Source organism: Lontra canadensis, unplaced genomic scaffold (genome assembly GCF_010015895.1).
Source record: "Lontra canadensis isolate GAN:19392208 unplaced genomic scaffold, GSC_riverotter_1.0 scaffold19, whole genome shotgun sequence".
In the NCBI taxonomy this organism is placed as follows: Eukaryota; Metazoa; Chordata; class Mammalia; order Carnivora; family Mustelidae; genus Lontra; species Lontra canadensis.
This window is the reverse complement of record NW_022631013.1, coordinates 10,488,173-10,504,675: the sequence shown is the minus strand read 5'-3', so window position 1 is coordinate 10,504,675 and position 16,503 is coordinate 10,488,173. Positions and strand designations below refer to the sequence as shown.

At 55.8% G+C, this 16,503-nt stretch overlaps 1 protein-coding gene across 4 annotated transcripts in view; it reads left to right on the top strand.

Annotated features, from left to right (window-relative positions):
- Positions 1-14,793, top strand: part of CNTFR (ciliary neurotrophic factor receptor) — a 37,780-nt gene extending 22,987 nt beyond the window's left edge. For 3 of the 4 annotated variants that reach the window (XM_032860421.1, XM_032860418.1, XM_032860419.1), the window contains 7 exons: positions 1,274-1,507; positions 8,176-8,293; positions 8,467-8,633; positions 9,851-10,014; positions 13,289-13,469; positions 13,886-14,054; positions 14,148-14,793. In XM_032860421.1, coding sequence (XP_032716312.1) covers positions 1,274-1,507; positions 8,176-8,293; positions 8,467-8,633; positions 9,851-10,014; positions 13,289-13,469; positions 13,886-14,054; position 14,148 — 1,034 coding nt within the window. In that variant the 3' untranslated portion in view covers positions 14,149-14,793. Of the gene's footprint in view, positions 1-1,273; positions 1,508-8,175; positions 8,294-8,466; positions 8,634-9,850; positions 10,015-13,288; positions 13,470-13,885; positions 14,055-14,147 lie in introns of those variants that run through there. The other variant, XM_032860422.1, reaches the window with a different exon arrangement.
- Positions 14,794-16,503: the final 1,710 nt, after the last annotated feature.

Sequence of the window (16,503 nt, the reverse complement as noted above, 5' to 3'; positions counted from 1 at the left end):
GGGGATCCCTACCTCCTGCAGTCCTGGTGGTGTTAACAAGTCTAATTAAGAGGCCACTGGCCCAAGTTAATTGGCTCGTTAACAGGAATTGCCTCTGAAAATCCCCCAACTCAGCGGGGTGGCTCTCTGGAGGGGAGATGTAAGCAAGTGTTAACGAGGGATCCCGCAGCACCCCCCACCACCGCTGCCCCCCTCCCACTTCGCTCTTCCCCTCCCACCCTCATTCCACAGATCTGGCCAAGACCAGGGAAGCATCTGTCCTTCCAGGCTTGGGGGGCAGGATGAGGAATGAGGAGATTAGATTCACATCGCCCAGCTCTGCATGCCTGCCTCTCCTGCGTTGTCTGTAGATCAGTGTCTCCGATTTTCTGTGTCATATTCACCTCCCCCACCTAGTGCTGCCTCTCGACAGGTGCTCCCTCCCACCCTTCCACTCCAGTCTCCTGGGTTCAGTCCATCATGCCTGGGTTGCGGAGGCCAGGGCTGGGGTTTGCTTTTGGCTCTGACAGGCCTCTCCTGGGGGCAGGAGAGGAATGGTCAGAGAGCTCTCTGGTCCCAGCACTCCCCCACACCCCTCCCAACCCCAGCAGTTCCTGTCTCACAAAGTTGATAGCTGCTAGGAGTTCTCTAGGGCTCTCACCCTGGATCTCCCTGCTGCTGCTGCCCGAGCCCTGGATGGCTGAAGTGGGCAGGTTAGGGGCAGCTTGTCAGGGGTTCCAGAGTGGGAGGGAGAGAGGCAGGACAGGAGACAAAGATGGGGACAAGAGACAGAGAAAGGAGTCCAGAAGCAGGTCCCCTCAGCTCCAGCTTGCCTGGGTAGCAGATGTCAGTGATTGGGGCTGGGTCTGTAGGTGGTGAGAGGTTAGGGTCGTGGGGGTCAAGAAAACTTTCTAAAGGACCTAATGACTGGAGGTGAACTGGGCCTTCACAGAGATTTAACCCCTCCCAGCATTCAACACACACTTTCTCCCACACACACACACACAGAAGATCACACCCTTTCACACACAAAATACCCAGACATGCAGGTGCACGCGCACGCATGCGCGCCCGCGCGCGCACACACACACACACACACACACAAATTTGGAGACACTCACAACCATGGAGAAATTTTACACACTTCTCATCTCCTGACACCCACACCATCAGACACAGAGCCTCTTGGCCTAGACTTCTCATCATAGGCTCTCATCTGCTCACATTCACTTGGTGGTGCTGGGCCAGGCTGTGACCTGTGACTCTTGCCCTATGCTCTCCCTGCCCCCAACAGAAGTACCCCACGTGCAGTACGAGCGCCTAGGTTCAGATGTGACTCTGCCATGTGGGACAGCAAACTGGGATGCAGCAGTGACATGGAGGGTAAATGGGACAGACCTGGCCCCCGACCTGCTCAACGGCTCTCAGCTTGTTCTTCATGGCTTGGAACTGGGCCACAGCGGCCTCTATGCCTGCTTCCACCGTGACTCTTGGCACCTGCGCCACCAGGTCCTCCTACATGTGGGCTGTAAGTGTTGCTCCCAACCCCTCATCTGACCGCCCCCCCCCCCCAGCCCCACAGTTCACTAAAGAGGATTGTCAGTGAGGCTTAGACCCTTGGCCCAGATCCAGTCCTCTTCCTTTTGGGGCCGGGGATGCTGCAGCACCCTGACCCTTGCCCTCTGATCCTTTCCTAACCTCTTCTGACCTCTGAGCCCACTGTTTCCCACAGAATCCAGACCCCCAGGCATTTTGCACGTGTATCTCTCCCCCCCCCCCCCCCCCACACCGGCAATCTGTGAGATCCAGAAATCCTGTTCCCTGTGACAAGATGGGCAGAGGAGGGCTAGCAGGGCCTGATCCTTCTGGGGCCTGGGAAGGAGGAATCGTAGGGTCACAGCTCTCAGCTGGAGAGACCCCACTCCGTTGTGCACTCTTACAGGGGCTAGCTATGCAGGTAGAGGAACAGGCACTCTGGGAGGCTCCAGGGAAGAAAAAACACTTCCTGGAGTGGGAGGCGCATGGAGATTGGGAGATTTGGAGGATACATTGACAAAGTCACCTCTGACAGAGACCTAAGTGCAGCTGTAGGCCTCAGAGGCTGGGAGGGTATGGAAGGGCCACTTGTCCTGGTGGTGGAAGGGAACTAAAGGAGAGGATGGGGCATATCAGGAGCCTAGAAGCTAGAGAGTGACACGAGCAGGGTCATCATGTCCTTAAGAGATCCTTCTCATGGTGGTGAAGAGAGACAGGTTGGATGGTGGCTGTGCCAGGGCAGGAAGGAAGCTGTTGCTGGATGCAAGGGAGATGATGAGGATTGGGCACCAGGGTGTGGAGTCAGGGCAGTTGAGAGGGGCTGGTTGGACCGCCAGGAGTTGGTGGTGCATTGGAGGTAGAGAGGACAGGAGCGTAGAGAGCAGGGGGAATCAAGATGGCTGGTGCTACCAATCACTGTAACAGAGGCAAGGTGGAAGGGTCTGTGGAGGAAAAGATGGTGTGTTCTGGGGTCACCTGGGTGGCTCAGTCAGTTAAGCGTCTGACTTTGATTTCAGCTCAGCTCAGGTCTTGCTCTCAGGGTCCTGAGTTCAGGCCCTGTGTTGGGCTCTGCACTGGGTGTGGAGTCTACTTTAAAAAAAAAAAAAAAGATAGTGTGTTCTGTTTGGACAGTAGTATGCAAGTCATCTTATTTCGGATTTCCCTAGAATCAGATCCTAAGATGAGAGTGTGTATGCAAGTAGTTTATTTGTCAGGTGGCAGAAACACCATAAGGAAATGAGAAAGTGCTAGAAAAAGGAAGTTAAGGGGACCAATAAAGACGGAGCTGCAACTGCAGCTTTGCCCTGCAGGGACTCTGAGGGCCCAGGCAGGACAGGGACCTGGGAGTTCTCCCCTCTGAGCAGTGAGGGAGATCAGAAGTTTACATACTGCTCATGTAACTCCTCCTCATCCTTGGTTGAAGGAGTCTCCTGGGGTGGGGGTGGGGATGCTTTAATTCCCCTGCACTTTTGGCTTGATGCCTCAGGAGGCAATGCAGATTTTAGTGACCAATGAAAGCTCTTAGGCACATAAATGCAGAAGAGGGCGGTAGGTATGGGCCAGGGATCTGCTAGGGCATCACCGACATTTGCTGTAGATATGTTGGGTTGGGGTCCTCGGGGGACAGTGGGAGTTGATGGCTGTAGCCAGTGGATCTGAGGGTCTGGGGCCTGGGCTGAGGATGAGATGAGAAAGGACACGGAGCGGGTAAGATGGCCAAGAGTAAGAACTCTGGGATGAGAAGAAAAGAGGACCCAGAACTGGGCCCTGAAGAGCATCACTTTAGAAAGGGTTGATGGAGAGAGATGAGCCACAAAAAGAGATAAGAAGGAGCCAACAGGAAGATAGAGGGAAAAGTGAGTGAATGTGATTTAGAAGAAAGGTTTGGAGAAGTTGGAATGAGGAACTTCTCAGTGTTGCTGAGGGTCAGCTGGACAGGCACCCACCAACAGAATATTCTGAAAAAAGTTCCATTCCTTTTTTCCTTGAGCCAAAGATTCACGTTTCTCCGGCCTCACCCCATATGGGGGATGCATCCCACTTTCTGAGGGTGGTTTCTTTATTCTCTGGGAGCTGCTGAGGGAAGGAGATACATGAGCAACCTGGGAGCAGGCCCTTTCCCTGTTGTTAGGAGACTGGCATGGACAGCATGGGAAATGTTAGACTGAAGGACTGCTCATGGTCATCCCCAAAACACTCACCCACTGGTGGGGTTAGAAGAGGTGTGAAAATACGTTTTGTTGGGGATATTCCTTTTCACACAGAAGAGCCTTCCTGTGTTTAAACTAGAAAGATAGCAATCATAGCCAAGTGTCTTAGTTGCAAGCCAGGGGTGGAATGACCCCTGTCGGCCAGCTTGAGAAATACGGGACCAACCTACCTGAGTTCTCCCGGGCCCACCACGACTAAGTGGAACACTCAGCCTAGCCCCATGTCCTTACACACAGAAAAGTGCCATGGAAAAAGGATGAGACCAATTTGACACCCCTCTTTTCTCGATTTGAGTCCTAGAAGTCCTTAGGATGGACAAGACTGGCCATGATGGCTAGACCTTGGTGACCCTAGGCCATATTCCTAATGACTTGATTTTTGAAAGGTCGTTGGAGGGAAATTGGGTCTAGAAGTGATGTCTGTGGTCTGTACCCACAGGACATGCCCACAGCTGCCCTGTTGTGACCAGAGCCCAGACCTTTTACAGTGCTGACCACTCCCAGGGCTCTGCCCGTCAGAGGAGAGCTGGCCATGAATTGGCTGTAGCATTAGTAACAGGTACTTATCTCTCATTACCTTATTTCTTTCTAAAGAGCTGGTCAGAGGAACAAGGGACGTTAATCATGATTGTCTCAGTCACTTTATATTAGTAACAAAAGACTGGGTTTGGCAACACTCAATATCAAATTATTCTTCTAGCCAGCACTCAGAGAATAGGACAGAGTTACCCCTGATTTGTGAGTCATTGAAGCCAAATTATTTAATATTTATCTGAAACATATAAGATTTTCATGTTTCTATTTCCAGGGGAAACTGACCATAAAAATATCCCATTGAAAGTCCCCTTAACCAGACTGATCCATGAACTGCTTTCCCCCAGTCCACCTTCCCACCCCCTGGTGGCTGCTCAGACAGGATGGTGAGAGGAGTGCCCACATCTGGAAACAGGATCACCTGCTTTCCTTTAGTACCATCCTTCGGTTTACTAGACACTGCTGATTCAGTGTCTTTCTGGTTTTAAGATAAAACAAATCAGTGATTTACTGATTTGACATGGACAGTTCCTTGTCCAGTTTTTACATATTTGCATTGACTGATCAGGACAGGAACTTCAGAATCCCTGGTGCAACGCTGCTTCCCCCTCAGCCCTGTTTGCTGAGAAGGAAAGAGCAGCTTGTGGATGAAGATGTCTGGGGGAAAAAAAGACAGGTGGGAGGCAGGAGAGGGGCATCTGGGAAGCCAGGAGTTGGGGTTCCTTAAGAGATGTCATGAGATAAGGCTTTGATGCCAGACAGGAGGAGTGTGGGTGGGGCCCAGGCAGGGCTGGAGCTGGAAGGGTCACCCTGCCCCACCCAGCCTGAGCTGGCCTGGCCAGGGGTGTGGGCAGCCTGCCCCTCCTTCTCTCGGGGCCGCTGGGCAGGCCTCGTGCGTGCTGGGGGCTCCAGCCCAGGCGGGCTGGCGAGATGAGAGGAAAAACATGCGGTTTGGTGGGCTGGACATGGAAAAACAAGCCAGTTAGGAGGAAAACAAACAAACCCTGGGCCAGCGGGGGCACATGCACACACGCACACATGGCCCCGTGTGGGACCCAAGGATGTCTTGCCACAGGCTGCCACAGTCACTTGGGCATTTCAGGAGCCCCCAGAAGGGGCAGCTTGGGATGCCTGGGCATCCAAGAATATGTCTGTATGCCCAGAGAATGACCTGACACGCGTATGAGTTTTTGCTCACACACAGCCTCTAACATGTTCTCATGTGGTGGTCAGTTCATACGTGTGGACACACTTGGAATTCTGGGCACTTTCCCACACCCACAGTTTGAAAAATATGTTCAGGCTTCAGCTTCATCTCACATACAGTGTTTCAGGTATGGAGTTGTGCTGTCCCCGTGTTCCAGACACGATGGCGTACTTACACATATTCTCAGAGTGCCTCAGCCCCTAGGCCGGACCCATCTAGGCGGTCCTGAGATCAAACAGCCCGCCCAGAGTCCCACACAAATGCAGTCTGCAGTCACACACAGCCAATCGCATGGTTACATGCTTGCCCAGGATTTTAGTCACATGCATGAAGCCTCTCAGAGTTACCAGACAGCCTCACAATTGCCATGTCTTAAAAACAGCTTCTTCCCCATCTTGCAGCCCACTCATAACAGGCCTGATCGCACACTGTCCCACAACCTCACACTTGGTCTCTCACAGCACCCCTACCTCCGCCCACCCGGCCCCTCAGCTGGGCTCCAGCTGCAGCAAGTCACTCCTTTTCTTCCTTTCTTTGTTTTTCTTTCCTCCTTTTCCCTCTGAGAAACCTGGTCCCTGTCAGGAAACCCAAGCCCTTCCCTACTCAGGGCCCAAGGCCAGGCAGGAGTAGCCAGATGACAGACAGAGCCCTGCCTGGCCCCCTGGTCCCCCATGACCTGCCCAGTCAGAGAGAGGAACTGGTTTGAGGGGGAAGCTGGTCTAACGGGAGAGGATGGTCATGGGGGAGTGGAGGGGACTGGTCAGTGGGGAGGCTGGCTGGTGGAGGGAGCGGGCCTGTGAGTCCAGTGCCTTGGCCCGCTCTGCCCTCCAGAGAGTCCCAGGCAGCAAGGAGCTGACTCTGCAGCCTTTAGTACCCACCCCACCCCCAGCACCCTTCTCCTTTGAAGCTGGGGGTAAGGGGGGGTGGTGGCAGGAGGCGGAGTGGAGGCTTCTCAGCCGACCTCGGAATGTCCTTTTCTCCTGGGGTGGCTGCCAACTCTGGCCTGGCCTGCAGGCCCCCACAAGGCACTTCCTGTGTCCTTGACCATCCCCCACCCCACCCTCATGCCTCTGTGTCCCTGGGCAGTTAGGGAAGGGATATGAGAGGCACACAGGATGAACATGGAACAGACACAAGATGGACACAGGGCCAGGGAGGCTCCCCAGGGGAGGCAGACAGCAGTGGATAGAATGCAGGTTGCCCCTTGTAGGGGTCTCAGCTGGGCTCTAGCAATCCCTGCAGGCGTGGGGCATAGAGCCACACCTTTGCCCACAGCGTAGCCCACTCTAGCTGCTACATACACCCAAGCTTCCCAGATGCCTCTCTGACCCTCTCATCTCTCCTGCTGCAAAGCCAGATTGGGCCCTGGGGGTTCAGCCCCGATACACATACAATTCCCACACACTGGACATGTACGTGCAATCAGAGTCACAGTCACGTGTACACTGTGGATGAAAGCCCACAGTTCCCCATGTGTCACCATGGCCACTCGACAAGCATAGACATGTACTCCCCCTTTCACAGTCCCTGGCTTATTGAACTGCCCCCCTCCCATTTCCTGTCCACCTGTCAGGCAGAGGGTGGGGCGGCGGGGGAGGGGGACATAGGAGGGAGGTGTCAGTGTCCCTGGAGCCACTGACGGACATTCCTTGCCTGGGTCAGATCACAGAAGCTGCCTCCTTCCAGGAACCTGAGCCGCCTGTCCTCACGCCTTATCCAATGCCTGAGTGTGGGACAGCTGGGCTGAGTGCTCACAGCAGCAAGAAGTGTGGTTGGATAGCAGAAAGGACTTCCCAAGTGTGTGTACATGTGGTCATGTAGGTGGGTAGCCCCATCCTGGGGTTGAGTCCCAGCCCTGGCTTGCTGTGTGACTCCAGGCGGGTCTCCATCTCTCTCTGGAACTCCGCATTCTAGATTGCAGGCTGCTGCTACCCTTGCTAACCAAGTAAGGGGCTTCTTAAGGGGTCTGTGATGGAGCTGGGGGCTAGGGCTTGGGTGAGGTATGCAGCAAGGGAACAATAGCTTCCTCTCAATACGCATGTGCACACACATGCAGTCAGTCATACATGGACACACAGTCTGAGCCATGCCCTAGATACTCCTGTGTATGTACCTACATTCCGTTATAGATCATTGATGTCATGGAGACATGTGTAACACGTGCACCCACGCATGTAGACACCTGGCTAGTCTTCCTGGGGAACCACCGGGCTTGGCCTTATGTTTCTTAATCTCTACTGGGGGAAGCCTGGGATGACTCTTCTCCAGGGAGTGCACTCTGATTATTCTAGCAACCAGAGGACCCAGTCAGGACACCCCTCCCCCCACCCTGCAGCCTCCGTTGCAAAGTTTTTCTCTGTGAATGGACACAACGTGTCAGGAGATGTGGGGCTGGGGCCGATTCCCCCAGACATCACCTCCGTCCTGTGATTGATGAGCTGAGGCCCGCAGCCCCCTGTTCCCCACAGTTCCTGCCTCCATTGAGCAGGTGGGGGGGGCTCCCTCTTCATATAACCCTTGTTTTTCTTTAATTAAACATCTGGCTCTCTGCGGCCTGCGAAGCCTCAGACCCTTGCTGACAGCCACCCCTCCCCAACCTCTGGCATTGCTGATGGGTTGAAGGGGGAGAGCTGGGGTTCTGGGGCCCACCTGTCCCCACACTAGTGCAGGGGACTAGGGGCTCCTGACCATGCTGTGCTCACCCCTCAGTGCCGCCGCGGGAGCCCGTGCTCAGTTGCCGTTCCAACACTTACCCCAAGGGCTTCTACTGCAGCTGGCATCTGCCCACCCCTACCTACATCCCCAACACCTTCAATGTGACTGTGCTGTGAGTAGACTTGCCTGTGACCCCGTTCCACCCCGACCTCTCACCTCTCCTCCAGCCACCCACCGTGCCCTCAGTCCAGACCCTAGCCCAGCCTTGGGCTTGACCTTCCCCCAACCTCTGCCGCACCTGACCCCTGATGTTGGTAACAGTGTCTGGGCCTCACCCTTCCCCAGGCACGGCTCCAAAATCATGGTCTGTGAGAAGGACCCAGCCCTCAAGAACCGCTGCCACATCCGCTACATGCACCTGTTCTCCACCATCAAGTACAAGGTCTCGATAAGTGTCAGCAATGCCCTGGGCCACAATGCTACAGCTATCACCTTCGACGAGTTCACCATTGGTGCGTGGGGTGGGGTTGGTCCCTGCAGCACACTCCGGTGGGAGTGTGTAAGTGGATGTGTGCCAGAGGTGTGTGTGAGCACCGGGAGGGAAGTTCACATGTGTGCATGGTATGTGTGGCCCATATAGACATGTGTTCATGGCATGTATAGACCTGTGAACATTGGCGTGAACGTCCTTTACCTGCAAGAGAGGGCCAAGAGACCTTTCCAGCAGCTCTTCCCATCATCTCTCTGGCTCCCAGAGTATATAGGAGGGGGAGGGGGGCAGGCTGGGCCAGACCCTTGTGCAGCTGCTGCCTTCCCCCCACCCCACGCTAATGGCTTCCTTACGGCTTGTGATGAATGAGGTGTCAGAACAGGAGACAGGACTGGGACAGATACCGCCCTCACCCCACCCCCATCCCCACCAGACCCCTTGCCTGCTCTTACCCCATCCCAGCCAGACCCCTTGCCTGCTGCTGCCCCATCCCAGCCAGATCCCTAGACTTCCCCTACTCCATCCCCACCAGATCCCTTGCCTGCTCTTCCCCCACCCCAGCCAGACCCCTTCCCCTACCCCATCTCAGCCAGACCCCTTGCCTGCTGCTGCCCCATCCCAGCCAGACCCTCATGGCTGGGGTCCCCCAGACTGTTTCTACATGAGCTGGGCCCTTAGACTCCCATCATGTTCTCAGCCCACTTCCAACCCAGATCTGCCACAACTGTGGACTCTCTCTTAACCTTGACCAGCTTTAAGAGCAGTTTCAAGCCCAGGCTCTTCCAGGGAAGAGTGTGTCTCAGTTTGGAACTGGAAGAGTTGAGGTGAAAAGCCAAGCTTGAGGGGAGTGTATGATGCTGGTGCAGGAGGGGGTGACCCAGGGGACAATGGAGGTAATGCTGGTAACGGTGGAGCCATCCTATAGACACAGTAATTGGGATGCTAGTCATTATTAGCATGGGGTTGGGATGATGGGATGAAATTTGGGATATCACTATCATGAGCTGGTGACAGTGACCGTAGTGACAGTCCTTGGTGGTGACAGGCATGTGAGAGGTGGAAATAATGGGACGGTTGTTAATGGTAGTTGCCAGAACTGACAGCAGAGAAGAGAGGTGGCCACTGTGACAACTAGGACGGTGGTTGGCAATGTAAGATGGTGGACATAGCGACTGGAGTTGACAAAGTGGGGTAATTCCCAGCAATTAGTGAGATAATGAAGCTGTGTCTCCTTAACAGTGAAGCCTGACCCTCCAGAAAATGTGGTAGCCCGACCAGTACCCAGCAACCCTCGCCGGCTGGAGGTGACTTGGCAGACTCCTTCGACCTGGCCTGACCCTGAGTCCTTTCCTCTCAAGTTCTTTCTGCGCTACCGACCCCTCATCCTGGACCAGTGGCAACATGTGAGTGTGTGCCCTGCCCACATCCCAAGCACCTGAGTCAGAGCTGCATGGCACGGGAGGGGTCCATACACCAGTATCAGCAGGCCGCTGTTCCAGTGTGAAGACTGGGCGCAGCCAGAGAGACTTTCTTTCCTCGGGGAGAAGGGATCAGATGGGCCTGGAAGGATGGATGGGACTCAGGAAGGTATCCTGATCTGAAGCCCTGAAGTGTTCCCTGTGATGTCCATGAGTGTGATGGGAACACATCTATTTTATGGCTCCCAGGGTAATGGGGAGAAATCCCAGAAGGGAGATGGCAGACAGGACAGGTAGGATTTCCATTTCCTTAATTCTGGCTCTCAACCCTGATCAGGCATCTCCCTCTTAGACTCTGGCCCAGGCTGTGGGCCTGTACTGGACACAAGGGGCAGTACATCTCTGTCCTCAAGGATTCACGGGCTCAAGGGCTCAAGGGGTCAAAATCAGGCAGTGGCGTCAAACATGTTCCATGGTATGGGTTCAGGCCATGACTAGTGTCACGGTCCAAAGTCAGATGTAACTGAGGGGTCCGCTCAAGTTTACAGGTCGGGAGGTATCCCAGGCCAGGAATGGAGCAGTGGTTGAGGGCCGGTCTGGGGTCAGCCTGTGGTCTGGGATGTTAATCAAGCTATAGTCGTTCTGAGGAGCAGCCAGGCATTTGGGGCCGACTTAGGGTTCCCTCTCCTTGGCAGCCCTGGGCCCATAGTGCTGCAGGCACTCTTTCTGGCCCATGAGGTCTGTTGGCTAGGAGTGGGGCTGTGAGGGTGCTCTGCAGGCTAACCCAGGCTGGTACCCAGGGATCAACCCACCCACTGGGCTCCAGTCCCATCTCCTCACTCCCCCCTTCCAGCTACCCTTTAAAGTACGTAATTTGATTCCAGGGTGCCTGTCCGGGTTGTAGGCCTGGCCCCCACAAAGGCTGCTCACATGTTCTCTGACGGAGTCCGGAGTCCCTCCCGCCTGGCCAGCTGCCCGCGCCTAATGCATTGCTAATAACCAGGGTCTAGTTTCACAAGCCCCCCTCCCCTGCTAACGAGCTACAGGCAGCAGCCCCGCGCATCGCGGCGCACACGCCTCACGGTGGACCTGGCGTGCCGCCCACCACACACACGGGAACATGCACACGTACACGTGGTCCCCAGCAGCAGCCATGCTCCATACATGTGTGTGACTAACACTGAAGGACTTACCCCCATACCCATGTGAGCCGCACAGAGTATGAGGACTCTGTGGTAAGAGCATGTATGGCCGCTGGCGTGCTTGCCCTGTTCCATAGCTTCTTGGCGTTACAGTTGGCTTGATTTATGGCTCTTTTGAACTTGACTTTCACTCTGAATAGAATCTACTCTGCCCGATCCTTTATGTTGGAGAGAAGCAGGTGTATGATCGGGAGGGGGTACAGAGGGGAGAGCAGAGAAAAACATCACTGGGATTTTCAGAGGGAAATGAGAGCTGTAGGCCAGGATGAACAGGAATGGGTACCATGAGGTCTGGCAGGGGCTTTCTCAGCAGGGACAAGGCGGGGCAAGTACTGGGACCCAGCATGGGTTCCCTGTATCTTCTGCTCTGGCCTGACTCAGCAGGGAGGCTGGAGGGCGAGTGTGACATGTGCCACGGCAGACTGAAGGGAGGACTCTGAGGCAGATGCCAGCTACTAGAGAATTCCTGCCAAGTGAGGAGCCATTCTCTTAAGGGTGTGGATTAAGGGATCAGTGACAACCTAGCAAGAAGGGCTGGAGGCTAGGGGATATGGCTGCCAGGAAAGCACTGGACTCCTGGGCCACATTTCTAGCAGTGTATGGTGCCCACCATAAGCCCACCAATGAGGTGCTAATTTGATCTGTTCTCTATAGCTCTCTCTGTGTCTACTCAGCCAGAGGTGATCTTTGGAGGGCTAAAGGGTATACGGGACCAGAGGAGGAACTGGGACCCAACTCCAGGGTGGGGAGAGTCTGTGGGGTCCCTCGATCTTCCAGAGCTGGGAGTAGGACTGACTGAGCCCAGCTCTGGGCCCTAAATGACTTTCACCCTGACCCTGACCTTTACCAGTGTCTCCTCCTCTAGGTCACAGATGGGAGCGGGAGGGGTCAGGTTATTGGAGGGGCTTCCTTAGACCTATCTTCACACACGTGAATACACACACACATGCATGCTTGTACTCCTGGCCTGTCAGGTGGGTAGCCTAGACCCCAGTGTTCCAGGAAGGGAGATTGGAACAGGGACCAACAAAGCCCTGAAGCCAGACGTGGCCCAGAGCAGCCCCCTCCTCCGCCCCTGCCGGCTGCCCCTGTTTACGAGGAGGCTTAATGAGGCAGCGGGTGCCGCTGAGATGAACCAGAGCCTAGCCTGGGACTGGGAGGGGCGCTGGACAGGCAGGCCAGCCCGAAGGGTGGGGGAGACCAGCAGAACAGGGCTGGCCCAGGCGGGGGTGGGGTGGTGATGCTTCTAGGAGGAAATGGAGCAGCTGTCCTGCTGTCCCGAAGCTTGGGAGCTGCCCCCCCACCCTTCTGCCTCAGGCAGGGTGATTACCGTACTGTGGCCTTCCCGAGGGAGAGGCCTAGCTGGGTCCAGGCTGGTGGGCGCATGGGTCATTTGTGAAGCCAGGCTCTGAGCTAGAACCCATGATGACAACAGAGCTGGCTGAAGTGTGTTAGGTGCTTCCCATGCGCCTGAGTCCTCACCCTACTCCTGTGAGGTAGGTCAGGAATGCCATTTTATAGATCAGGCCAGCAAGGCATGGGGAGGTTAAGTTACTTGGTCACCTGGCTGAGAGGGGATGGAGCTAAAACCTGGACTCAGGCAGCCTAGCTCCACATCTGTATTTACATCCTTTCTTCTAAGCACATCACCAGCTCTTCTCTTACCCTGTTACTCTTGTCACCTCCAGGCAGAGACTGAGATCAGGGCTCAGGCTGGGCGCTGGGAGGGAGCTGGGATGACAGCAGGGTTGAGCAGGGTTGAGATATTGAGCAAAGTCCTCCTTCTGTTCTCCCGGGGGTGCTTCTGGTCTCCTGAAAGATTTTCTTACTCTCCTTCAGGATCCTCTTCCTTCCCTTGGGGTCTCTTCCCCAAGATTTCTTTACCCGCCTTCGGGAATATTCTCGATATCCTCTTTCTCCCTCCGGGGCAGCTCTCTTTTCCTCCAGCAGGGGGATTTTCACTCTTTTCTCCCCAGAAGTGTTCTCAGTTCCTCTGGGGGTACCTCATTCTCCTGACCCCCAGGGCTCCCCACCCCCATCCTGTGGTCTGGCTGCAGGTAGAGCTGTCAGATGGCACAACGCACACCATCACAGATGCCTATGCTGGGAAGGAGTACATCATCCAGGTGGCGGCCAAGGACAATGAGATTGGGACATGGAGTGACTGGAGCGTGGCCGCTCATGCCACACCCTGGACTGAGGAGCCACGACACCTCACCACTGAGGCCCAGGCCCCGGGTAAGCCCCCCCTCGCCCCCATTCCCCCAGGGGGCCTGTGCTGTTGCCTGGCTTTATCTCCCACCTTCCAAATCCTCCCAGGACTTAGAGCCTGAGAGCCTCCACCCCAGGCACTCTGCGGGCTGCCACACTCCTGTCTGTCTGTCCTACCGAAGCTGGTCCTGGTCCTGGTCCTTGCTGTCTGGACATTCTTGGTAGGGGCCATCGGGTGGAAGGGTCATCTGAGAGCCATGGGGAAGCAAGATCTGCCTGGTGGGTGAGGCAGGACACGTCTGAGAGAGGAAGCAGGGGCTATCTGACGGGGGAGGCAGTACTTGCCTAACACAGGGAGCAGGAACAGTGTGCTTCATGAAGCCCCCAGACCTGGGTTGGACTGCAGCCCCGGCCCGGCCCTGAGTTCCCTCCATATTCCCCAGAGACCACGACCAGCACCACCAGCTCACTGGCACCCCCACCCACCACGAAGATTTGTGACCCTGGGGAGCTGGGCAGCGGCGGAGGACCCTCAGCACCCTTATTGATCAGTGTCCCTGTAACTCTGGCCCTGGCTGCCGCTGCCGCCACTGCCAACAGTCTTCTGATCTGGTAAGTCAAGTGAGGCTGGGTGGTAGAGGGGAGCCTGAGGGGACCCCCCCATCCCACCCTCATCCCTCACAGCCCCCTGCTCTGTCTCCCCAGAGCCCGGCATCCCATGAGGACATGCCAGCGCACCTGCAGAGGAGCAGGAGGCCAGAGCTGAGCCCGCAGACTCCAGTTTCTATTTTGCACACGGGCAGGAGGACCTTCTGCATTCTCTTCAAACATAATTTGTAGAGACCCCGGCAGGCCCGGGCCTGCCATCCCCTAGGCCTGCCACACCACGTTGGCCCTCCTTGGTCCCTCAGGGGAGGACGACCCCACAGCTAACCCACCCACCAAAGACCCCCCACCCCCACCCTGGCCCCTCGGGCTGGACCCTCCAATGCCAGCGACTCCCAGGAGCCCTTGGGGGGGTCTGAGGGGAACCCCTCACATCCATAATTTCTCCTCCTGCCCTAGCCTCCTGTCTGTTCCAGGGTCTCTGTTGCCACCATCAGATTATAAGCTCCTGATGCTGGGGGGGCCCAGCCATCCCCCTCCCCCCAGCACCCACACTTTTCACTCCCCCACCTGTGCCCATTTTGTATGACCCTCTCCTTTCCCTGCTCCCACCCCGCAGTATTTAATGCCCTGTCAGTCCCTTCTAGTCTGACTCAATGGTAACTTGCTGTATTTGAATTTTTTATAGATGTATATACAGGGGTGGAAGGGTGGGGGGTTCTCATTAAACGTCACCATTTCATGAGTCCTTGAACCAGACCCATTTGGGGAGGGTATCCTTCTTCCAAGGATCCCTCTTAAGGCCTGGAGGAGGGAAGAAATTCTGCTTAGAGACAACTCTTTCCACAGAGATGGGGAGAGGCAGTATTGCTCTCAGACAGGTGTGTCTGGGGGTGGGGGCTTTCTGCTGCTTTGGAGGATAAGGTTTCCTGGAGGCCAGGGGCAGAGTTGTGGGGGATGAGGGGTCCCAGTGAGGCAGGTCCCACGTGGGGATGTCCAGTCAGTCCTGGAGGCTGCTGAATCCTGACAGGGAAAGACCCGTCAATGGTCATCTCCAGAGCTGGCCTCCAAGAAAGCCTTGGCTTTACCCATGAGGGCCAAGATACAAGGTGAGAAGGCTGGACTTCATCCTTGGGGTACGGGGGGTGGCCATCCCTGTTATGCAGCTCAGACATGTCAGGGGTTCTAGCAGGTCAGGCCTGGGGCTCAGCTATGTTATGAGGCTCAGGGTGCAGAGTATACTGGGCCTGGGCGGGGCGGGAGGCTGCCTGAAGAAGGCCACTTGGAATGCAACTAGGGACTGGACCTGCGCTGCAGAACTGGAAATGTGGGATACAAGATTGACCCCAGGGTTAGATTACAGTTGAGACTCCGGGTGAGTGGGAGAGGAGCAGGCTTTGGTTTTCCAGGGTGCCCAATCTGTGGTCTAGTTCTATACCCTCCCCACACCCTTCCAGTGCTCAAAATGGGATTCCAAAGCCCCTTTGGTTTCTCCTCAGAGGAAAGGCCTGTGGCTCTGTGCCAGCCCCCTTCTGTCCCTGCTCAGGTCCAGCCCCTTGTAGAAGCCGCTGTAGCTTCTACCATGGTGGGGGGCCACTGCAGCTCCTTAGCTGTGGATGCCTCTGGCTGGGGCCATGTTGGCAGGTTCCTCTGGGCCTAGGGGTGGGAGCAAAGGGTTAGACCAGAGCCCCAACCTGGGGAGCCAGGCTCGGCCTTGCTCTGGGTGTCTGGGATGAGAGAGATGAATCAGAGGCATGAATACACTGACATGGATGCACAGTCCCCACAGCAGGTGCTGAGTGCCACACCTGCAGTAAGCCACTCATCCCATGATCATGCGCGCATGCGCGCGCACACACACAGACACACACATACCCCAAGTCAAACCCTTTACTTCAGACCAGGGTCAGAAAATGGACTTTGCTTGCTGGTGTCTCAGGCCTGCATGGGATCATGCTCCCAGGAGGAGGGATCCGTGTTGCCTCACACACTGATGAGTTACCCCTGGATAGGGCTTAGAGCTGGGGAAGGGGCTCAGAGTGAAGGTGGCTGGCTCTCTTCCAGGCCAGACACTACAGGAGGAGATGGTGTGTTCCAGGTGGGAGATCTCGTGGAAAACAAAGGCCTGATGTCAGGATAGAGGGGCCTGTGGCTTTTCAGGCTGAGTAGCCTCAGCTGTGGGAATACATGACCCCTCATTACAGGAAGATGCTCCCAGGATGGACATACTGAGAAGTGGCTGTGGACCCACCCCTGAACCCTGCATCCCTAATTTGCCTGTTTATCTGGTTTCTGGGAGATGTAGCTTGAGCCTGAACCTGTATTCCAGGTTCCAGGGAGCAGGGGCCACCAACTCTTGTGAAAGACATTGTATTCCTGGGATGGGTCTGAGCCTCCCCCTTCCCTGTCCTCGTGGTAGTGTGGCTAAAGTTCAGAGGTCTCCGGCCTGTGCTGC